Genomic DNA, 24,680 nt, shown 5'->3' on the forward strand with positions numbered 1-24,680 from the left:
AGAACTGGAACCAAATCTTCTGCATTTTTATCCTTGTATTCCTGCCCTTGTTCCAGTGATTCTCAACCCTTACTTCACAAATAAAATCATCTGAGAAGGTTTTTAATTGGTCTGGAGTGGGGCCTGGGCATCAGCACTTTTCAAAAGCTTAACAGATAATTCCAATGTAATGCCAGGTTGAGAACTGCTGCCCCATTTAACGCTACCTCGGCCTAAGTTAAATTCACTTTATATTGAAAAATTAAACATGTTCTGCCAACGTTCATGATGTCAATTATAGATCATGTCAAGTAATAGTACTAAGTAGATTTAATTCATCAGTAGATAACAAGCAGCTTTTCTTTTGATGCTCCCTGCTTTAAAGCACATTATCTTTTGATGTGTACTGAACAATGGTTCAATCTTTTTAAGTTAAAATTTTTGTTTTAAATTTGTTAAAAAGTTTGTAACAGTAGAGAACTTTCATTTTCTAACACACTTCTTCCACAAAAACTATTTATTGTTTACCACCAAAGGTTTGTAAGGGGGAAAAATGGCTAAAGAACAACCAATAAAGAAAGAAAATCTCGTATCTTCAGACTCACTTCTGCAAGTTTTCTATCCAAATTTAATGCATGTGACCTGAAGCTTCATATACTAAGTTCTCTTTTATATATCGCCTAGCATATGTATTTAATAAATATTATTTGTTAAAAGTAATTTTAGATGGTACATTCTTACTCTAAATTCTGTTCCTTCTATAAATTCCCAAAACCTGATCTCCCAATAAGTGGTATATTTTCTCCCCTCATTAAGCTTCAGGTACCAGTCCCAGAATAAATAAGCAAATACAATTCAATTCAGCAATAAACACCACTACCTCTAGCTTCAAACTGGACAATAGGTTTCACTGGGAAAATGAGAGAAGGAACAGAGTGGGTTTTAGCCTTATGTGAAGCTTAGCATGCTAAGAACTGGAATATTCCTCTTTGCAGTAGTGAATCATACCTATTTTACTGGTCTATTTCATACCTCAGTTTATCCCATATGCCAAAAAAATCATTTAGTGACACCCAAATTGTAAACTATATTGCCTATCACTTAGAACCAAAGGCTCTTCTCTGAACACTTACTATTTTCATTCTTAGAATGTATGATTAAAAGTAGGTGAAGGGTGTCACATGTTAATTATATCTCAACAGAAAAATTAATTTTTCTAAAGAGAAGGTGAAGGACATCACCAGAAGAGGGTATTTTTCACATTCTGCTGCCTGGATTACTTTACAGGATTATCATCAAAATAGGGATTCGGAGTCAGGGTGGGAGAGAGTTCTCCTCCATGCATTCTCTCACTCATTCATCTAACAAATATTACTAGACAACTAATATGCGCCAGGCCCTGTGCCAGGTGCTAGATACACTATGGTCTCTGCTCACATAAAGCTTTCTGTGCAGAAGGGAAACAGACATCAAACCACATATAAATAAGTACAAGTTGTGATTAACATTTTACAAGAAAAGAATAAAGGATATGAGAGATCAGACCATGGAATCCACAGTTTCTCCTCCTCTAATGTTCTGTAATAACTGTTCACATTTCCTCTTTACTACTATACAGTCAACTGTTTAAGATACTAAAACTCCTTGAAAAACAGAGACCTCAGGGTGAACTATATTAAAATAAGTAAGGTAAAGCACACAGTTTCATTTATTCACTTTGCTTATTTGTTTAGCTGCTCCAGGGTTCACGTACTAGCTGGTCAGCACATCTATTCACCTCACATTCATGCCTTATTCAGTTCTTCCTTAGTTCCTTGTCAAAACTTTCTTAGGCATTCATTCAAGAAATATGAGAGTCTACTACAGATGCCAGACACTTTGCTTGCTGCTGGGGATAGAGCAGTGACCATACAGAGTCGCTGCCTTCAGCGGAGTTTACGCTTTCATGGGGGGAACAAACATCAAATAAGTACTTATAGGAGTGCAGAGTGTTTTCATGGAGAACATACTCAGACACCACAACCCAACTAAGCAGTCTGACTGCTCCCATGATCCAGTTCACGCACTGAAACATCTTCTGTATTCTCAAAGCCAGGGCTGGGTGCTAGAGATACATATGTGAATAAGACGTGGCTCTCATCTTCATGAAATTCTTAAAGTCCAACGGGAAAAAGAGACTCAAAATAAGTAGTTACAATGCTATAAGAAAGATACTGATGTCTGTAATATCAATTATTACTTAAAAAGTCATAGGAAAATGCATAGCTAGTACACATGCCCTACTACTAACGGTCCCTGCCAAATTCAAAGTCATTTAGTCTTATGTGTGATACACATGTATGCATAAATAATAAAAAGAAATGTTGCTTTCTTAAGAAGAATAAAAATTCAAATAACTATGTATTTTTTAAGTTCTATGGGAGTGCAAACATGATGCTACTCAACACTGGAAATCACAGAGAAAGAGAAACAAGATCATTTCTATGTGGGGTGGGACTACTGAACATATAAACTGCGCCTTAAAAATATTTTATCTTTATGATCAGTTTGTACTAAGCTTTCAAGTTATTTCCTTGTATCATTCCCAAAAAATAATACTCCTGTGGGCCCCTATTTATTGTAATCTCCCGCAAGTCCTTCCCGATAGTGACTAGAAAGACGTAAAAGACAGGCGAGTCCCCTCACTCCTTTCCATCGCGTCTCCTGTCTCTGCTTCTCAATCCCTACCCTGTCCTATGGCATCCCTGGAATTTTTTTCTTCTCCTGTTTCTTATACATAATTTCCTCAAGCTTTCTAAACTCTAAGGTTCTCTGGCCTTTTCATGATTAATTTTCTTCCTTCAACTTGGAAAACCAGCCTGAATGGCACAGTGTACACTGCACCAGAAATGTATTTCTGGCTTGTGCTTTTAATATAAACAACAGCATTTTAAAAGCCCAAGGTATTCTATAATTAGCCCTACCCTTAACCAGAAATGGTTTACTGTCAATCTAACTGCGCTTTCTGGGGAAAGGGGCAAGCATTGTATACTGGGTTGGTTGTATGCCTATTTTATAAGTTCCAAGTGAATGCAATAACATTACAGAACTGACCTTTAAGGGGAGAGCAAAGAACATCACAGAAAGAATTAGATGACATGGGTTCCAGTCCTGGCTCTGTTGCTACCTAATCATCACTTAACTTCTTTTAGCCTTGATCTTCTCACTATAATACAACTTGGAAAAATAATCCCCGCCCCGAGGCTCAGTAAAACACAATGTACGTGAAAAACGCTTTGTAAAACTATAACACAGAATATAAATGTTTCACTAGAGGCCTTTACATCAGATAGCTTTTCTCTAGGAGAGGAGTAAGAACTGCTAGTAATCTAGTACCACACCTCCAATGAGATGCTTTATTTTGCAAAGTAAAGGGCTTTATATCAAAACACCCTTATTTAAAATCATATCCCAAGTTGTTCTGAGGCAGGGGGAAGGGAGGATGGTTGTTCTGGGGGAAGGGAAGGGAGGAAAGTGCTGGGAGGAAGAGAAGGGAGGAAGGTGGTGGGAAGAGGGGAAGGGGAGGGAAGGGAAGGGGAGGGAAGCGAAGGGAGGTGAAGGGAAGAGAGGAAGGGAAGGGAAGAGGAGAAGGGAAGAGAGGAAGGGAAGGGAAGAGGAGAAGGGAAGAGAGGAAGGGAAGGGAAAAGGAGAAGGGAAGAGAGGAAGGGAAGGGAAGAGGGGAAGGGAAGGGAAAGGAGAAGAACTGTTTCCTTTTGAAAGGCAATTCTGGAACACGTAGTCAGTGAAGAAGCACGCTCTGTTCCCAGACTCTAGACAACCTGGTATGTATAAAGAGGAAGACTTAGAGAACGGCAGAAGAGTCGGTACCCATTCATTAATAAAGTTAAATATACAGTGAGTGTTCAAAGCGCGCTCCTGAAATTCTAAGCTGTCAATACGGAAATAGTGGTTAAAGGACCCAGAAAGGACCATTCTTCTGTTGCCAGAGAAAGAAAGACCTGCAGAAATTCAGATACAGAATTAAGACAAGAAAGAGGAAGTAGAGGTGAGAAAAACAAATTCTCTCTGGGATCCTACTGATCCACCATCTAAAAATCATATGGCTAAATGCAGTGTGGTATCCTGGGTCGGATCCTGGAAGAGAAAAAGAACATCAGTGCAAAAACCCCAATAATGCTCGGAGTTCATTTAGCGGTGTACCAGTGTTAATCTCTCAGTTATGACAAAGGTACAATTATGTAAGATGCTAACATTAGGGGCAACTGGGTCAAAAGTATATGGAAACTCTCTCTATATTATGTGTGACTTTTTCATAAGTCTAAAATTATTCCAAAATAAAAAGTTTATTTAAAAAAACCCAAGCATTTGACTTTCCCTTCAGAAAGATTCACAAATCAATTACTAAACATATCAAGGGTCAGGTTTTTTAAACTAAAATGCTGCCATCTCTTGGACAGAAAGAAATTACTGATTAATTCCTATAAATGACTAATTAATTATGTAGAACAAGTAATCATGAGTCTTCTAATAAACGCAAATTATAAAATGATTTGTAGCATAAACAAATACAATGAACCATAATGTAATGTTGAAGAGAGGAATCCCTAATTCTGCTTAAAATTACACATGCTAGAAAACATCTAAACGAGATTCAAATTTTAAATTTTATCAATATGCTCAATCATTCAACCCTTTCACAACTCCATAAATTTTTCTTCCATCTCTGTATATACTGTGGAAACATGAGTTAAATTATCTTTCAAATAATCTGCTTTATAAATCAGAAATAATACCAAAAAATGATAAATGTCTTCTCTTCATCTGAATATCATCAGAGATACAGGTAAAGAGATGAGGTATTTTCCTGGGTTGGTAAACCTGGGCTACTTAAACATGTAACCTAGTAATTTACAAATGAGCTTATAAATATCTAACTTGAGCCACTGAAATAGGCAGAATAAAAGGTCTCTGTATTGTGTTATAATACTTATGCACACATCATGTCATTTAATTCTCAAAACAAAGCTATGTGAAAATGCTATTATTATACTATTTTGTAGATGAGGAAATTGAGCATTAGAGACATGAAGCAACATGCTTAAGGTCAGAGAGTAAGTAAAGGGTAGAAGAGAAAGTGGAATCCAGCTCCATCTCAATCTACAGCCTGAGCCTTTAACCACATTCTATGTCGTATTTTTCTTCCTTCATAAGACACACCAGTTCCCTGTGTTTAAGAAGGAAACCATAGGGCCAGCCCGGTGGTGCAGCAGTTAAGTGTGCATGTTACTCTTGGGCGGCCCGGGGTTCACCGGTTCGGATCCAGGGTGCAGACATGGCACCGCTTGGCAAGCCATGCTGTGGTAGGCGTTTCACGTATAAACTAGAGGAAGATGGGCACGGATGTTAGCTCAGGGCCAGCCTTCCTTAGCAAAAAGAGGAGGATTGGCGGCAGACGTTAGCTCAGGGCTAATCTTTCTCAAAAAAAAAAAAAAAAGACTATATTAATAGTGCTATCTGTATCATGTGGCTGGAAAAAAATGATCTATATACTTACTAACTAGGGGAAAATCCAGGTGATTTCAGTGAACAGTATGTAACATGTCAGAATTCTAGAATCTGAAAAGGCTCCTTATATTCAAATTCCAAAAGGAATAGAGACTCTTAACAGGATAATGGCGCTCACATGTAAAGGTCATTCAAAAGGGCTCCTCCCAGAGACAGGAGGCAGGCTGGAAGGATACAAGACAACTTCACAGGCCTACGTCCCAACTTGGCTCTCAACGCAGAAACATCCACACCAAAAAGGTAGAGAGCACCCACTTCCTGGTACATCTTCCGTCCTGCATTCTATCAGGGGTTCTTCCTGGTACTAGGGAGATTCTGGGCATTCGTTCATTTATTGAACTAAAATTTATTGTACACCTATTACAGGCTAGGCACTGTGCTAGGTGATATAGCAGTAAAATGGACAGATGAGGTCCCTGCCCTCACAAAGCATATTTTCCAGTGGAGGAAACATAATAAGTTACATATATTATAATTTCCAGCAGTACATTATGTAAAGAAAAATGCAGTGGAATAAGAGAACAGAGAGTGACTGGGGGTGGTAATTTTAGAGTACACAGGGAAGGCCCTTCTGAGGAGACAGATCACTCTTTCACAGAAGCCTAAATAATATGATAAATCATGAAAAGATCTGGAGAAAGAGTGTTCCAGGCAGCAGAAAAAAGCAGGTGCAAAGGCACTGAGGTGAGAAAAGGCTTGTCTTGAGAAAGAAACTAAGATACAAGAAATGTGGAATCTACTATGTTGAACTAACAATGCAGTCACTGGGCTGGAGTCACAGCAGTGACTCATTTAATCTCAACAGCTATTTGAGGGATGTATTACCTCTATTTTATAGACAAAGAAACAGAGGTTCAAAGAGGTTAAGCAACGATCTGCACAGCAAGAAAGAGGCAGAGCCAGAGTTCAAATACAGGTTGGCCTGATACCAAAGTCTGTGCTTTTTCTACTACATCACATTCAATGCCAAAGTCATAGCAAAAATATTAATAATTATACAAAAATAAGTAAGTGAATAAATCAAACTCTTTCCCACATCCTCAAAACTCCGAGGCTCACCATTTCATTTTGGGTAGTTGCTCATCTCCCCCCTTGAAGTAATCTGCTTCTCTAATTGCAGCAGACAGATCTCAAACTGCCAGCTACCTCAATGTCATCAGTCTCTTTCCTGAGGATCCATGAGGCAATGCTCAAAGAACTCCATCACATAAGATCCGAGCACAATGTGCACCAGCACCAGACGTCTGAATGGGGTGGAGATAAATTAGGAATGTACTTCCTTTAGACTGGCAGGGCCATCTGAACAACCCCTTCCAAAGCTAAAGGCACCAGGAACAGCATTCTCCCTGCTGCATTAGTTCTGCACGTTCACCCAGAAAATGTAGGCAGCCTCAAATCTCATTAGCTACTCCTGCTCGTATTACTGGTGCTGACATACTACACCCAACTTTGTTGAGGGCAGGTGACAGGTGAGCAGATTCAAAACTTGGAACACGGTAGTTATTTCACAGCAAGCCAAGGGTGACAAAAGTTTTTTTCCCTTAAAACTATATTACAGGGGCCGGCCCTGTGGCCCAGTGGTTAAGTTCGCGAACTCCGCTATGGTGGCCCAGGGTGTCTCTGGTTCAGATCCTGGGCACAGACATGGCACCACTCATCAGGCCACGCTGAGGCAGAATCCCACGTACCACAACTAGAAGGATCCACAACTAAAATATACAACTATATACTGGGGGGATTTGGGGAGAAAAAGCAGAAAGAAAAAAAAAACTATATTACAGTACTTATTCTTTCTATATCTTTATAATATGGACTTGAAAAACATATAGCACAGTAGAATAATCACGACTGAAATAGTGAGGGAGGCCCAAATCCTCATGCAAATTCTGTAAATACTTGGAAAGTTGGTTTTTCCCCATTAAAGTATTTCAGACTCTCCTGATAGGCTTTTCCTATTTAGCTTCTTGATATTTTTGAAATTAACTTTCAGTGTTTGTAGCAATTAATGACATTTCATCTAATGGACATTTTGAGAAAAAAATAAACAGGTAAATTCTGATTAAAAAATATGTTTAAGTGAAAAATTTTTTTTTCCAAGGGAATGATTAGGGAACAGAGAGGTGAACAGAAATTAGAAATTTGGCCAAATGGGTTAAACACACACACAATCTGAAAGTTTGTCAAATATTTATTTGTAAAGTTCTCTACGAATATTTAAAGAAAAAAACAACAACTTCTCAGCCTTAAATCTTAGGTGATATAAAATTTCATCTATTTCAAAAAAAACCTAAAGGAATATTTTAAAATAAATTTTGGTAAAGGCTACAGCAAAATTTTTCTTCTCTGTAGAAGAATGAAATCCATAAAATTAAACTTCATGCAGCAATTGAGGTGTGCAAGATACAAGTCTATCAGCTAAGATTGTTGGAATGTTAAACTTCTCAAGACGGAATCCATAACGGAAAAGCCAGTCTAGCGTAACACGGACGCCCGTTTAACTCCTGTTGGCTCTTCCCCCTCCCCATCACCCAGGCACAGTAAAGACATCTCAAAAGTAAATGCATATGGAACTGAAAGGGAGTTCGTGTTGTTAGAAGAACTGCAACTTTGTATTTCCTGAAGTTTGCGTGGTTGAATTTGCAAGTGGAACATTTCATTATGCAGGTTTTGCACAAAATTTTACGAAACAAACCTGCATTAAGTTAAGCAGAACTGAAATCAATGCCTTTTCTGGCCACTTCAGGAATGACTTCCATGTATTTTCCTATCACAGAATCCTTCTTCAACACACACCATGGGTGGAGGGGACATTCCGGCTCCAAAGCTAAAATGAAGTAGAATGCAAAGTGACCAATTACCCGTTTACCACATACCACATTTTCCCAGCATAATCGTGAGTAATGCAGAGGGTGCCACACCTATCAGCAGAAGGCTTATTTTTAAAATGTCCCAGATACTAGCTTGTAGTTCCCCTTCTTCTGCATTTTCAAATCACCCCAGAATTAACATCCCTCCCTAAGAAATCTCATCCTAGTTGTTGCAGAAAAATGCATTAGACTTGTTTGACACACTGTGTGACACAACAGCAAGACCCCTCTTTCTCCGGCTCTTCTGCCTCTCTGGGGCATGAAACAGCCAGAACTACAGCAACAGCTGGGGATCATTAAACGGACAGAAATAGCTTAGGAGACTCCATTGGTGTGAGTGTGGAGAGGAGAGGCTCAGTATCAGATTAATAAAATCAAAAGGGCAAGAGGAAAGGGGGAGGCGGGGTAAGGTGAAGTCTAAGGAGGGTAACATACCCAAATTCCCTTTACACAGCCGAAGGGATGCACTGAAGCAAATGAAGGGACAGGTGACCGCAGCCTAACTTGCCTAGCCCCCATCTGTTCTCAGATGGAAGGTTTAGTCAAATCTAGAAATGTGGGTCAATGAAGACAGGCTGCGGGTGGGCAGGGAGGGGAGTTGAAGCATTTCAAAGGCTAACCCTGGGTCATCCCCACTCTGGAGGAATCACTTAGAGGGTGTGAGTTAGTTCTGGGGCTGTGCTGACAGTAAAAATTAACTCCAAGATGGGGTAGGGGTGAGGGATATGAGAATATATGCCAACCCCTAAATGGACTCAGAGACCAACCCAATCCCAAGGCATCCCCTCAACTGGGGAGGACCAAATGCTGGATGAAATGCAGGCTCTTGGGGCTGTTCACGCCAGAGCACAGCCACGCCTCCAATACTAGCTTGGTAACCTGGCAGGCCTCCGACAGTCAGCACAGGAATGTGCCATCTGCCTGGCCCACTGCTTGAGTGTGTTCAGCACATATCTGAATGCCCTAGAGAAGCTTTACTCAGATCACCCCACGGGAGTGGGCTTGCACATCCTGATCTATGCTTTAAAGTCTGATTAGTCCCAGAATCCTGGGGTACCCTCTCCATCCCCACACTTGCTAGGCTGTCATTTAACATCAAAGCCTCTGCCACTGAGACATTTTCTTTCTAATTAATCTTACTGGACTGCAGTTTCACACAGTTCCCCACCTGCAAGCTTGAAGAGGAAATGATTCGATTGCAGATATTATGACTGTAACTCTCTTTGGCAAGAGTGTTTGGTAACTGTGAGATTGCACGAACTTCAGCTGAACATTTGATGCATCCAATGATTTACTAGAGAAGGCTCCAGGCTGATGGTTGTTCTGAGCAAAAAGCAGCCACTACACTACCCTCTTCTAGAATGGCTTGCTTCTTTTCTAACCCACAAACCTGGCACGAAAATATGCTCATGCATATTTCCAAACTACACCAGTTTTGGCTAAGTAACTGTATTTGAACATGACTTTCTATAATGAGTCCAAAAACCTCACAATAATTGGCTCATTCTGACTATTTTAAGTTAGTATTAAGAAGAGTAGAGGATATACAAAAATGTATAAATCCACTAGAAAGGAGACATATCTATCTCACATACAGTCCATTTTAAGGCTGCATAACATCAAAGTACAGGATATATGTTAACCAAATTACTGTAACTATGATCACTTCTCTGTGTGCAGCCTAGGCGGGAGTAATTGTATCAACTTAGCCGAGCTCACCACTGGCAAGATCAAACCAAGAACGTTTCTTCCCAGTAAGAATCTCATCCATTTCCTACATCAATTTTCCAACATCATATTCTGAATCTAATTCAAGACAATTATGTGAAAAGGCTATTAATACCATTGATATTAATTGTATCTATCAACCTTTAAACAGAGTACATTCTTTAACTAAAATGTAAAAAATTAATGTCATAAATATTTACAATCAATCACTTACTATGTACATCCTTGGTACTAGGTATAACGTAAGAAGTGAGAAGGAAAATAACCCTATACATTTATGAAACATTTTACAAAGCAACTTTCACACGTAAGATCTTATTTGACCCTATGACTTAGGACAGCAGACATTATACCCATTACACAACAAAACTGGTTTGCCAAGCTTAGAGCAACTTAGCCAAGCTCACCACTGGCAAGATCAAACCAAGAACGTCAGGTTCTTGATTATCAGCTCAGTGCTAGAGCACTAACTGCCTACCACAAAAAGGCTTCTGCCCTCAAGGAATTAATCTGACACCTAATGCCTCAGCCAGTGCTTCTCAGATGTACCAAGTTTCGTCCCAGTAAGAATCTCACTCATTTCCTACATCAATTTTCCAACATCATATTCTGAATCTAATTCAAGACAATTATGGGAAAAGGCTATTAATATCATTGACAATTAAAAGATGTGTGTTCCTTCTGAAGGCTAGACTTTTTTTTTTTTTTCAGATTTTTTTTTTTTTTATTTTTTCCCCTTTTTCTCCCCAAAGCCCCCTGGTACATAGTTGTATATTCTTTGTTGTGGGTCCTTTCAGTTGTGGCATGTGGGATGCTGCCTCAGCGTGGTCTGATGAGCAGTGCCATGTCCGCGCCCAGGATTCGAACCAACGAAACACTGGGCCGCCTGCAGCGGAGCGCGCGAACTTAACCACTCGGCCACGGGGCCAGCCCCCTGAAGGCTAGACTTTTAATAAGAGACTGAATAAAACTGAATAGGACAGAGTGCTCAAAATGGGATAAACACCACACTTTGCTTATGGGCACGATACTGCCCTCTAGTGCCAGGAAGCACAGTAACCTCAGGAGACTGAGTCAGCTAAAGCATATTAACCACTTACCATGTATAAATACACTTTGCTATGCACTTTGGAGGGGAAAAAAGAGAAAACACTAAGCCTATCACATACATACAATCATAAAAACTATATAAGCCCCTCAAGAAATTTACAAATATAATGGAGAAGATAAATGTAAAACAAATCACTGTAATCTAAGACAGTGTTGTAATTGCTTTAAGAGTTTGCAGATAATAAATTACTAGAGTACAAAAAGGATTAGGTAAGCTTCGTGGGAGCAGCAGCACATAAGCCATCTTTGAAGGACTTTATAAGCTAGAGATGAACAGCATGAGCCAAGACCTGGAGTTAGGAAATACTACAAGGCTAAGAACATAACTAACACACTCCAATTTAACTGGAGCACCAAGTTTATGAAAGGGCGGAGTAGAAGGTAGCTGGAAAGGCTGGATAAGGTCAGACCGTGAAGAGTATAGAAGTGTGCTATCCAATATGGTAGCCACTTGCCACATATCTGAATCGAAATAAAATTAAGTAAACTTAAAAATTCAGTTTTTCAGTCACTCCAGCCACATTTCAAGTCTCAAGAGCCACATGTGGCTGGCGACCACCATATTGGACAGTACAGATATAGTACTGGGCAGTGCTGTACCAGAAGATGTATTAAACCACAAACCATCAATCTTTCAAGGCTCACTCCTAAAAAATGCAGATCTGATCCTTGCCGAAGTCTATTAATAAGAAAACCAGAGGTCCCAATGTTGTAAGAGGTAAACAAAAAAGTTTGGTCCCTACCCTTCTAGGCATTTCCAACTGTCAACTAAAACAATGAGAAATATGGTCTCCTATAATCCTAAATAATTATTTCTAAACATGTGTGCCAGCTTTTAGAATATTTTTCTTTTTTTATTAGGAAAAAGAAAAGAAAGAACTAAAAAAACTAAGAAGAAAAAGATTATTATTAGGGATTTATCTATAATAATAAAACACAAAACTAAAAAGAGTCATTCCCAGTGGGTTTTCTTTGAGTATTTGAAGGAAGAACTATCTTTATCCCTCAAATACCGGCTCCAGCCCAAAAAGAGTAACATCAGATATCCTTTATACTTTCACTATGTAATACACAATCTATTTCTTTTGTGCAGTTTACAAAATGACAATTACCTTAAAAAATGTATATATATTTGTATAAAACATAATGTGAGTCTTCTCAAGATCCAGTAGACATACAGAATCTAAGTAAAAGGTTCTAAGCACAGCATAAAACCAGAAACACATACAGTCACCTACTTAGAGTAGTTACCTAAAATTACCATTCTGGTCCTACTTATGACGACGAGTCTGCATTTTTATTTCCTACAGGCTCCTGCACCTAAAACAAAGATATTCTTAATGGTCAGATTGGGAATCTGAAACACTACAATCCTCCAGATTACAAAAAGTCAACAGTAGCAGCCCAAAGCTTTGAGTCCTGAGCCATACTGCCTCTCTACCTTCCCTCTAATGTTGCCATGGTGTTTCTTTGACATTAGCTCAGAACACTTCTAGATATTCAAAGAAAACCAACTGCCTCTCAACTAGTTTTTAAAATTATTCTCTTTGCAAACTGGCCACTGATAATCACTCATCTTCTCTTCAGTGGATTCATTCATTGCTGATTCCATAAGCTCGAATCATACCATCAAATATTAGTAAAGTCCCAAAGAGATCTCAAAGATTCAAAAGAAATGTCTAAGTTTTTAGACAAGTAGCATTTACGTAATCAATATTAGAGATTGTATACAAATTCTGATAATGGATAATAGAGGGTTTCCAAGCTAGGAGAGGGAAAATGTTCTTTTCCATTTATATTTGATAGAAGTTAGATAAAGTCTCTATCCCTCTTTTTTTTCATAACCCAAAACTCTTCAGAAAGAATTTTCCTCAAATTTAAAACTGAACTTTTCTGCAACACTCGAATGTGTCCATTCTATTCCCAAAGAATATGTTTCTCCAGCAGCTTCAGACTATAAAAGAGGAATGTTCACAAAGGAAAACTCCTTTATGGGTGTTAACCTAATAAACAGTTTCCTGGTATCTTTCATACACCTGGATGTAAGTCTAATGTAATTCTACAATTACTAAAAAGATTGCTAAGGCCAGTTGAATTGTTCACCTAACAAAACTAACAGGCAATACAAGCAAACAGCCTTCCGAGAGTTATCTTAACATGATATCTTAATGTTATGAGATCTTAGACGTTATGCATCCCCTTTCAGTGTTTAACAGAATAAACCAAAGTCATCATCAATAGCTTCCTATTTCCTTGTATAGTACCTATGACCAGAGTATGTTTTATTGACAAAACACTGCATTTGACTCACATAAAGGGGAATAATAAGCCCACTTAACTCAAGAAAAGTTTTTTCTTCCTTCTGCCATAATCTAAGTTTTATATACGAGCTCTGCATGGGTGGAAGGAAAGGAATAAGAAAGTGAAACATCCTAAACACTGTCCCATCCAGTCATGAAACACACTCTACAGTGCTACACTCAGTTGTTTATCTGCTGAGTGCTCAACAAGCTTTAATAAAAACCCTGGGAGAATAAACCATGCACAGTCAAAGCTGGGATGGCTACAGAGAAATAGAGACGGGATAAAAGACAGCAGTAAGTTGAGGAGGAAACAAAACCATGCAAATCCCAAAGGGATAATATGCCAACCTTCCCGCAAACTGTGATAAGGGGCCAGGCACACTGCTGAGTAGCTGTCCTTTCCCGGCTTCAGGACAATCCATGAGAGAGGCAGAATCCTGCAGGTGGGGTGATGAATCTCGGTCTCCTCCAGCATGCTGGGGGAGATATGGGCCTCCAAAGGCCAGTGCTGCAATAAACCTGTCTTCCTTCCCTCACTCCTTAAAGAGGCCATTTATTATTTGCTGAAGATCTGATGAGCATTGCTCTTTAAGTTAAAGAGGGTACTTCATTTCTGCAGTGCTAAGGGTTGCAAGAACAGCTAGATCCCAAGTTTACTTAGGGAGTGGGGCACTAAAAGCAGTGACAGCAGAAGGTCAGAATCACTAAGTCTCCTGGAAAACATTTCTTCCTGTCAGCACTGGGCCTCGACACAGACACCTCCCTCCTCTAACCAAATGCCAAAAAGCAGGACTGGGATGATTTCAATGCCTAGAGCTGGAAGAGAAGAGGGTTCCCTTAGAGAAAATGCTCGTAGCAACCAACCAACCTCATTCACCCAAAATAGTAAACAGTTGGTTTCTCTGCTCAGAACCAAAAGGCTTCTGCCAGACAAGCAGTATCACATGACCAGGTTCCCTCTTCTCTCTTCTGCCTCCCTCCCTTCTTGTGTAAAGTCTGAACCAAAGAGGAACAAGGAGCTATAACACTGCACTACTTTATTTCACTTGACATTTGTTTTTAAAATGTTTATAGATGAAAGATACCAAATCGGGAGGAGGGGGAGGCACCAAGGGAAAAACTGAGGAAGAATTTACTTTGAAACAAGCCATATCACAGCATTGAGAAGGGCACCATAAACATAATGGTTAATTGGCAAATGGAGTGAATAGACACTTATAAGCAATTTGCAAATATTTTGCTGACAAAATCTCTAAAAGAAGATATTGCTCAGTATATATTTGACTTTTTCATTTGGAAAGAAAGTCTCTTAAGATGCTGGCTAGTGTTAGAGACAATGTATTGCAACAATAGTGGCAGCCCACCAAAAATTCGCGATTCATACCCTTATCTTGTTGACCTCAACTTACCTCACCATTTGATTAATTATTCCTTAAATGTCATAGTTCCATCATTCAAATCACTGGGTAGGCAATCAGAGCAGCTACACCAACAGACTGAATTGAACAACCTAGTCAGCTAATTAGGGAAACAGCTGCCACCATGACAGTCAACTGGCATTTTCCCTTCATGGGGGTGGTGGTGGATAATAAGGCTGGCAGCAGAGCTGGAGCCAGATGTGCCACCATATTCTTCTCCCCACAAGGTTCTTCAGCATTTGAAAGCTGAGCAAGACATGCAGTGTATAGACATGGAAACAAAAACCTTTATGCTGAGCAATTTATTCCAGTAGGAAAACAGATAAAGTATAAGGATCAACTGTGTCACCGTCATCTGCCACAGCCTCTACCCACAGGGCCAACCAGGGGGCTTTGAAAGTAGAGTCACTCATGCTCATCTATCTCCCTGACATTGTAAGATACTGAATAAATATTTATAAAATGGAAAGGAAAGAAAATGAAAAAGAAAAAACATATCAGAAATCCTTAATTCAAGCAAGATCTTTTTCCAGTAAGACCATGCAGTGATAATTATTTGGCTAGTGTCAGAATACAAATACCATCAACAAATAACTTGCTGGCAAGGATGAGGAGCAACTAGAACTCTCAGACATAAGTGGAGAGAATCCAAAATGATAATGCTACTCTGGGAAACATTTTGGAAGCTTCTTATAATGATAAACTTAGACACTTACTATACAACCCAGTAATCCCATTCCTGAGTATTTAAATGAAGGGAAATGAAAACACGTTCACATAAGGAGCTGTATGTGAATATTCGTAGTAGCTTTATTTTAATTGCCAAAAACTAGAAACAACTCAAATGTCCTTCAATTTGTGAACAAAATAAAAAATTGTGGTACATCCATACAACGGAATACTACTCAGCAATAAAAAATAAAACATAAACTACTGCTACAGGTAACAACATGTACAAACCTCAAAAACATTATGCTAAGTGAAAGAAGACAAACACAACAGGCTACGTACTGAATTATTGTATTTATATGAAAATCAGGACAAGGCAAAACTATAGGGCAGACATAAGATCAGTGGTTGCCAGGAGTTGGGAATGGGGAAGGAAAATGTCTACAAAGAGACACGATGGAAATATTCTATATATCTTTATTGTGGTGGTGATTTACCTTTTATGAAAACTTATTGAATTGTACCCCTAAAAAGGGTGGCCATTATGTAATGTATATAAGTTGATCTCACTTTTTAAAAAAAGCAGGCTACAGAGGCAGAACCTAATAGTAGTTAAGAAAATAGGCTCTAGAAGTTAGACTGCCTGGGTTTAAATCTTGGCTCTACCACTTACTAGCTGTGTGACCCTGAAATACTTAACATCTCTATGCCTCCATTTCCTTATCTTTAAAGTGGGGATAATAGTATTCACTTCATAGGGTTGCTGTCATAAACGAATTAATACACGTAAAGCACTTAGGATAGTGCCTATTTTATAAGAATTCAGTAAATGCAAACTGTTGTCACCACACAATTATTAACACATATATAAACACGTCTCTACGCACGGAACACAGTGGAAGGATGGTCACTATCTGGGTGCTGAGAATAGGGTGATTTTATTTTCTCTCTCTCTTCCTTCTGTTTACTGTTTCTTCTAAATTTTCTATATCAAACAACCACTGCCTTTAAAATAAGCAGAAAAAAATTTTTTCTCAAAAAAACGATGAAAGAAAGGGCACTGGGCTAGGACTCAGGAGTCCTGTTTTTCAGCTGTGCTTACTTACTTCTATGACCTCAGGGTGTCATCCTCACCTCTAAAAAGGAGAGGCTGGAGCAGACAAGCTGTCCTCCATCTCTAAAATGGAATGGTTCTCTAAGATTTATGGTGGGACCAGACAAGCTACACCCTTTATTTTGTTTCATTTTTCTATCTATATTGACTATCTGTCTACCATGTGCCAGGCACTGTGACACAGACAGATGAAACACGCAAGTCCCTGCCCTCATGAAGCTTACAATACAGGCTGTTCAAAGAAACAGAGACAGACTTGTACCCAATTATACAATCCATCAGCATGATAAATGCTCTGATGGAAACACAGAGTGGGGGCCTAGCTGAGTTTGGAGGAGTCAGAGAAGACACCTGAGATGAGTCCTGAACAGTTTTTAAAGAGTCAAACCAAAAAGATGGGGAAGAGAATTCCAACCAAAAGGAGAGGAATGTACAAAAGCAAAAGGCGTGAAAATAACAATTTCTTAGGTAATGGAGGATAAAGAGAAAGAGAACTAGAGAAAGGGCACTTTGACAGCAGTGTGGAAATGAAGAGGGTCAAGACCATCAGGAGGGAGACTAGTTAGAAAAAGGGAAATGAGCATTCAGACTGTTGATAATCTCCAGAAATCATATGAGACTGTAAAAGTTTTCTTCTTTTTTTTTTTTTTTGAGGAAGATTAGCTCTGAGCTAACTACTGCCAATCTTCTTCTTTTTGCTGAGGAAGACTGGCCCTGAGCTAACATCCACGCCCATCTTCCTCTACTTTATACATGGGATGCCTACCACAGCATGGCTTTTGCCAAGTGGTGCTATGTCCGCACCCAGGATCTGAACCGTCAAACCCCGGGCCACCAAGAAGCAGAACGTGCGAACTTAACTGCTGTGCCACTGGGCCAGCCCCTAAATGTTTTACTCTTATTCAAATGTCTATATATGCCATGAATGATGGTTAACTTTATTATATAATAAATTATATAATAAGGGATGTACTTTATAATATTTACAAATATAGCATATACTTACAAAAATTTTACAAAAATGTCATTTCACTTCCACTTTCCATGGTTAATTGTACAAACTTGTTCATTCAATAAATATTCACTGACTGTGTGTTATGCACGTGGTAGGTGCTAGACCCAGGCAGTGAACAAATGAACAACCAAAGCAAGCAGGAGAACTAGATTGCTTTTTCTCCTGCCCAAGACCTCTTGAGATCTCCAACCTCTCAGAAGCAGGATAGAGGCAATGTGATATAGTGGCTGAGAACTCTGCACTTGGAACCAGACGGACCTTTGTTCAAATTCTTGCTCTTATCACCAGTCTGGCTTTGGGTAAGTGACTTAACCTTTTTGAGCTTTCACGTCACCTGAAAATGGGAATAACATCATTAAATTCATATGGTTTTAGGATGAATTTAATGAGACAATCTATCAATAATCAGCATATCAGGTATACAGAAAATGTTCAGCAAATGGTTCTTTTTATTTTATTATTCTTTAATTTTAATTTTCCACCTTTAGGACAGCCCATGATCTCCCACTATACAGCACAAAAATACTCACCAAGATAGAAAATAGGGGGAGCAAGGTATAAAAAAAGATCTGTTTAACATTACTAAATTCACATTTTAGTGACTTCACAACTGTTTTCTTATAAAAATGGCATGCTTGGAACTAACATTCCTTTAGGATTTCTCAAACTGTTAGTATCTGCCTACATTACATGACCTAGTACATTAAAGAAAAACCACCACCCAAAATAGAGAGCCAGTCACAATCTCTCCGGGGATTCCTCATTCTGACACTGAGTCATTTAAAGAGCAGAAACAACGCAGAGTACTAAGTAGTCTGAACACAATTGTGGACAGAGTTGCCAGAGCACACTGCAGAACTTTCTGAAACACAAAAGCCAAGACTCTTGCTAATACACAGTACAGCCTGGAGACCTTGAAGCAGAATGGAGCACAGCAGGGATGCTCAGGTTGTTCAGAATCTTCAGTAGCTGCTGGCTTCCCTGTGCATTGATGACAGGATGGAGAATGGAGGAGAGTAGTAGAAAGTTTTCCAACAGGCTATGCCTTTGAGTAATCACGTCTTCCAGGAGAAAAGAGGCACAGCAATGAATATTTCTCAAGGAAAAAAAAAAGGCTGCTGCCTCCCTATAATCACATACTCAAAAATGTTTTAACCATATTTTTAAAACGTTTATTTCTTATAAATGACTTCAAAAACATTAGTGGTCATTTAAAGATTTTGAAGGCAGAACATACAACATAAAAACAAAATGTCTTCTCTGTGACTCCAGACCTTAAGGGCCAAAACTGATTTTACTGAAACTTTCCCCCATAAATTTCCCTTTGCAATGAAACCAGGCAGTGATACTTCAGCCCAAATAGAAGAATTTAAGAAGCAGAGGAGAACCTGGACAGGATTTTCAAGTACAGTCTATAATTTTTTATACTGAAGTAAACGTCTGCACCTGTAAATAAAAAGAATACCACAGTTTCACATCCCTTTTCTTATTAGTGGTCCACATTCTCCCTTATAAAGATTGTCCTCTGTAGATAAGTATCATGCTTCCAGGGAATCCCAGGATCTTTTTGCCTACCTAACACTACAGAGGACACCTTTCTATTACTCTCCTCCATTCTCCATCCTGTCATCAATGCACAGGGAAGCCAGCAGCTACTGAAGATTCTGAACAACCTGAGCATCCCTGCTATGCTCCATTCTGCTTCAAGGTCTCCAGGCTGTACTGTGTATTAGCAAGAGTCTAAAGAAACCACAAAGACAGATTCTTCCCTTTAGGTGCAGGAAAGCTGAGCTAATGAGGCTAGAAATCCATTCATCTGTGCTTCACTATAACTGCTTGTGATAGCCCCATGACATACCACCATATGCCTTTTTTTCAGTGGTCCAGGTATCACCAGCCAAACAAGCTCTTCACATTACAAACTGGCAACAAAATTAGAAGTGCACAGTTCGGGGGGGATAAAACTATCAGATGGTGTCAAATTACTTTTTTTTTCTTTTGAGGAAGATTAGCCCTGAGCTAACATCTGCTGCCAATCCTCCTCTCCTTGCTGAGGAAGACTGGCCCTGAGCTAACATCCGTGCCCATCTTCCTCTACTTTATATGTGGGACATCTACCACAGCATGGCTTGCCAAGAGGTGCCATGTCCGCACCCGGGATCCGAACCAGCGAATCCCGGGCCGCCGAAGCAGAACGTGTGCACCTAACCGCTGGGCCACTGGGCCGGCCCCACATTTCTGCTGGCCATTTCTCATTACTACTTTACTTTCTTTGATTCTTCACATCTTTCCAAGTCAAAAGCTGCTCGCAGAAGTCCTCCAGCACCAGGCTGCTTCCCTTCACTTCTCTTCTCTGAAGCAAGAATTCGGCATATTGACTCTTCTGCAAACGCAGACGTTTTCCCTAGAAATCAGGTTGCCCAGCAGCCACTCACTCAACAGGGTTACATGTTTTGCTTCACAGACATCAATCTCTAGTACACAGAGATACACACAAGCTCCCATCTGAGGACAATACAAACAGGAGAGCCATTTAACTACATGGTGTCCGTAATTTGGGGATCTGACAAGTTTCAGCTCTTTAAGAGAGTGAATTTACCGAGCTCCCTAAAAGGTACTATATGGACATAGTCAACTCCAATTTGGAATGTTTCACAATTTTAAAAAGAGTGATGTCCTTCACTACACATCTTGAGACTCTGACACTATTCAGCCGAAAAAATTTTTATCAAGTACTACAAAACAGGTATCAACAATTCCCAGGATGCTTTAAAAAATAAACTATCTACAGCTGCATAGCCTACTGGACAGATTCAGTTAAATTTACATGAAAATAACTGTATAGTTTTAAAAGTAAATAGTGAAGTTAAGAGAGTTCAAAGATGGACTGGAGGTGATGAGCCTTCTCTGTAAAAGTTTGTTATTTTAAGAAGACAAATATTATTTTATAACTGAAAATTAATTTTAAAAATTCAAAATCGACCACCACTTGCTTTGTAGTTGGAAAAAAATTAACCTGGATTTTTCAAATTTCTTAAGTCTCAAAATTTCAGACAATCTCAAGATAAATGCTGCTTCTGGTCAGAATTCAGGCCATGGTTCTGAACATATCAATACATCAGCCTTTCTGTTAGGAAACAGTAACTTTTCTGATTAATAAAACTAGGTGAATGGTGAGGAACAATTAAAATTATCTCGAACCCTTATATTTTTATGAAAAACAACACAGAACCAAAAATTATTTTCTGAATCCAGATCTTATATTTAAACTTCATCCCCACAAATTCAAGCAATCAAAACGACAAGGGGAAGCACAGCAAAGCAGGCAATGAAATAAGCAAGAGCCTGGAAAACAGTCTGATCATAACAGAATCCTCAACTCAGAATCTCAACATGTATGACAACAGACATTCCACTCTTTTTAAAATCATGAAACTTTCCAAGTTGGAATTGACTGAGTATCCTATCTTTTAGGAAACTCAGATCTGCCACCTGTTCACGTCCATCATCTTAAAACTCTTGCTCAAAACTTACCTATTCCAAGAAACCTTCCCTAATTAACCTTGAAAACTCAGGGTTTTTTGGTTTTTTTTTATGCTGTACCTTCAGCACAAAACTTCCTCTTATTTTGTAGCATGATGACTACATCTATCTCCAACTGAATGCTAAATTCTTTGAAGAAAAGGATTAGCATCTTGTTTCTTATTTTACTTTGCCACAAAATAAAACAGGACTCTACCCAATGGATACTCAATAAATATTATCAAATACCCCCAGCACCTAGTCCACTATCTTTCAACCAGATGCTAATTACTGAAGTCTTAGTAATGTTACTTATCATCACTGCCAGATCCCAGAAAAAGGGAAGTGGAAAAAGATCATACTCAAATTAGCCCCTAGTACTAATAAGGCCTAGATTGTAGTGGTCTATATTTATGTTAAAACAAAGTTTAAAAAATTATCCATGAGTCTTATCCAAGTTCTTTCATACTGTATCTAGTCAAGAGAACACATGGTTCTAATAGGTGCTTTGAAGTCAAAGGTGTGACCCCTAGCTCCAGCACTTATCAGCTAGGTTCCAGTTTCTCCCTGAGTCAAATTTCACTCAACTTCAAGGATTGTTGTTAGGAATTAAATGAGACAATTATTTTAAGTGCCCACTACAAGGGAGGTAGTCAATACATGGTAGCTATTATTACTGTTAAAACCATGATTAAGCTAAGAAAAATTATTCACAACGTAAGCTATATTACATTAAAGCTCATTATGGCATCAATTCTCTGGTAAAATATCGTATATAAAATATAATCCCTTCTTGAATGTGATCTGCTTACCACTGTGATAAACTTCCCCAGAAAAATTATCTCTGCTGCAAGGTAATTTGCCAAGGATCTGGCAAAGAAGGATTTGCCCAGATGCAAAGACATATTCCCAAGCAAAACTCGGTTTTATGCAACATTTTCACATTAACAGAGATGTCTTAGAATCTGAATGCCCAGCTTTTTACTGTTAATGAACTGTTGTATACATCCCCTGATCCCATACAATCTATGTCTCACTGACATTTCAAGATGCGGCTGCAGTGTTCAAAGAGGCTGAGCTTTCATACGGCTTATTCATCAAACTGTTAAGAATCCTAATTAAAGTCCCGACTGGAGAGAGATAAAAGTAACAAGAAGCTATCACTTCACACCCATTAGACCAGTCAAAAATTTAAGAGTTTATAACACTACTTAGTAGAGAGGCAGGGAATAAGGTACTCTCATATCTGGCTTTGGAAATGTAAAGTGTTACACTCTTTTAAAAAGCAATTTGGCTACAACATCTATTGAACTTAAAAATACACACTCTCCTTAACTCCTCAGTTCCACTCCTAAGAATATACACCATAGAAATATAAAAATAAAACATACGTTAAAAGGATGTTTATTGCAGCATTTTTTATAACGGGGATGATGAATCATGACTTTGCTACTTCGTCAACTGCCGTTCCCCTATACCATGTCTCTAAAACTAATGACCCCTCCAATTATCATCCCCTTCACAGCTTAAGCAGAGTTAAGAACCACAGCAGGTAGGCACTAGTAGCAAAAAGCTAACCCAATGCACTAGCTACTAGCAAGCACAAGTGACATGCAAAAAAATTTACTCTATAAAATATAATGAGGAAACATTGTTGAATACACTATTATTTCAGTTCTATAATGCCCAAATACAATAAATACTGATCATGCTTATTATGGTTGGAGAGTTCTGAGTAGGACAGATGATGGCCTCCACTAGCATCCTGTTGAAAGCCACTGTGCACCCAAAGGGAAGCATTCTAATCTTAGAAACGAAATTCTTACGTTACAGAAAAGTGTTCCTAAATCTCACTTAGTGTGGAAAGAACCTATTACTAACCTTCCTCCACCTTAAAGAAACTTCCAGTTGAGAGACATCTTTGTATCTAAAGGTAGGGCCAGAGGTTCCCGAATGAATGGAAGGCATTCCATCCATAGAAAGTGGGAGTATGCATAAATCAATCTTATTGGGAATAAACAAACCCATTTTTTTCACATTCCATTTTTAAGATTTTGTTATTTACTTAATCAAATGGGAAACTAAACTGTCCTCAATTGCTACTAAGAGAAACACTTATTTTCCATAGAAGCCACTATGTTAATCTTAATAACAGCATATGTGCCAGGTACTGTTCTTTGTGCTTTACACATATCACTCCTTTAATCCTCACAAAACCCCAGTGGTTCTCAACCCAGGGCAATTCTGGTAAGGCCAGGATGTAAACCCAGCAGTTAGGCTCTGGAACCCTCACTCATATCCATTATACTATGCGGCCTCTCTCTACCAACTGTAACAAAAGTCCATCAGTTCCTCGAATGTGGTTACTCCACACCTCCAGGTCTTCACACTGTTCTCTCTGCTGGAACATCCTTCAAATCATAGTTTAAACATCCATTTCTCTGTGAGGCTTTCCTGCAATGTTCCCTAGAATTGTTTGGATTCCCCTGCTCTGTTCTCCCATGGCATTCTGAATTTCAAGTCATAACTCCCATTCTATTTTATTATAATTACTTATCTGCCTTCACCAATAAATTTAGGCTGCACAAGGCCAGGGATCATGTCTATCTTGTTCACTACTGTATCCCTAGCACCTGGCACAGGCCCTGGGATATATGAGGGGCTGAGTGAGTAACTTCACATGGTACCAGTACCATGAAGCCTTTCCTAAACTTCCAAAAGTAATTCATTGGGGCTGGCCTGGTAGTGCAACAGGTAAGTTCGCACATTCTGCTTCGGCGACCCGGGGTTTGCTTGTTCAGATCGCAGATGCGGACACGGCACTGCCTGGCAAGCCATGCTGTGGTAGGCATCCCACATATAAAATGGAGGAAGATGGGCACGGATGTTAGCTCAGAGCCAGTCTTCCTCAGCAAAAAGAGGAGGATTGGCAGCAGATGTTAGCTCAGGGCTAATCTTCCTCAAAAAAAAAAAAGTAATTCATTGTTTCTCTAAGAACTCTGCTCATTTGGCACATATTTTATGCTTCATATTTTGTTATATATCTATTAAAAAGGATATATAAACATATCCTTTCCCTGTATGCTTGTGAAAAACAGATATAATATCTTATACATTTATGCAACCTTTGAAGCAACTTTCATAAATTTAGCACTTAAAAAAATTATTGTGTAGAAGGGACTGCTGTATTATTTCTTATTATTTCTGTCTGTAAATCTACAATTATCTCAATAAAAATTTCAATTTACACAGTAATTATTGAAAGAAATGGATTAATAAATAATTACTCAGCTTAAAATGACTCCCCACTATCTAGTGAAGGCCAAGCTCTCCAATTTAACATGCAGAGTCCTCAATAATCCAGCTCCTTATTACCTATCAACCCAATCT

The 24,680-nt window shown here is 38.9% G+C and overlaps 1 protein-coding gene and 1 long non-coding RNA gene across 12 annotated transcripts in view; one reads left to right on the forward strand and one right to left on the reverse strand.

The window, feature by feature from the left end:
- MRTFA (myocardin related transcription factor A) overlaps positions 1-24,680 on the reverse strand; it is a 194,242-nt gene that overhangs the window by 45,380 nt on the left and 124,182 nt on the right. The window contains exon 1 of one of the 11 annotated variants that reach the window (XM_070600150.1): positions 13,901-14,346. The exons of 9 other annotated variants lie outside the window; for them this stretch is intronic. In XM_070600150.1, coding sequence (XP_070456251.1) covers positions 13,901-14,105 — 205 coding nt within the window. In that variant the 5' untranslated portion in view covers positions 14,106-14,346. Of the gene's footprint in view, positions 1-13,900; positions 14,347-24,680 lie in introns of those variants that run through there. One more of the 11 variants, XM_070600151.1, reaches the window with a different exon arrangement.
- Positions 5,674-24,680, forward strand: part of LOC139080310 (uncharacterized) — a 45,506-nt gene continuing 26,499 nt past the window's right edge. The window contains exon 1 of the long non-coding RNA XR_011534723.1: positions 5,674-5,784. This is a non-coding gene — a long non-coding RNA (uncharacterized lncRNA). The remainder of the gene's footprint in view (positions 5,785-24,680) is intronic.

This window comes from Equus przewalskii, chromosome 29, assembly GCF_037783145.1.
Source record: "Equus przewalskii isolate Varuska chromosome 29, EquPr2, whole genome shotgun sequence".
Lineage (NCBI taxonomy): Eukaryota > Metazoa > Chordata > Mammalia > Perissodactyla > Equidae > Equus > Equus przewalskii.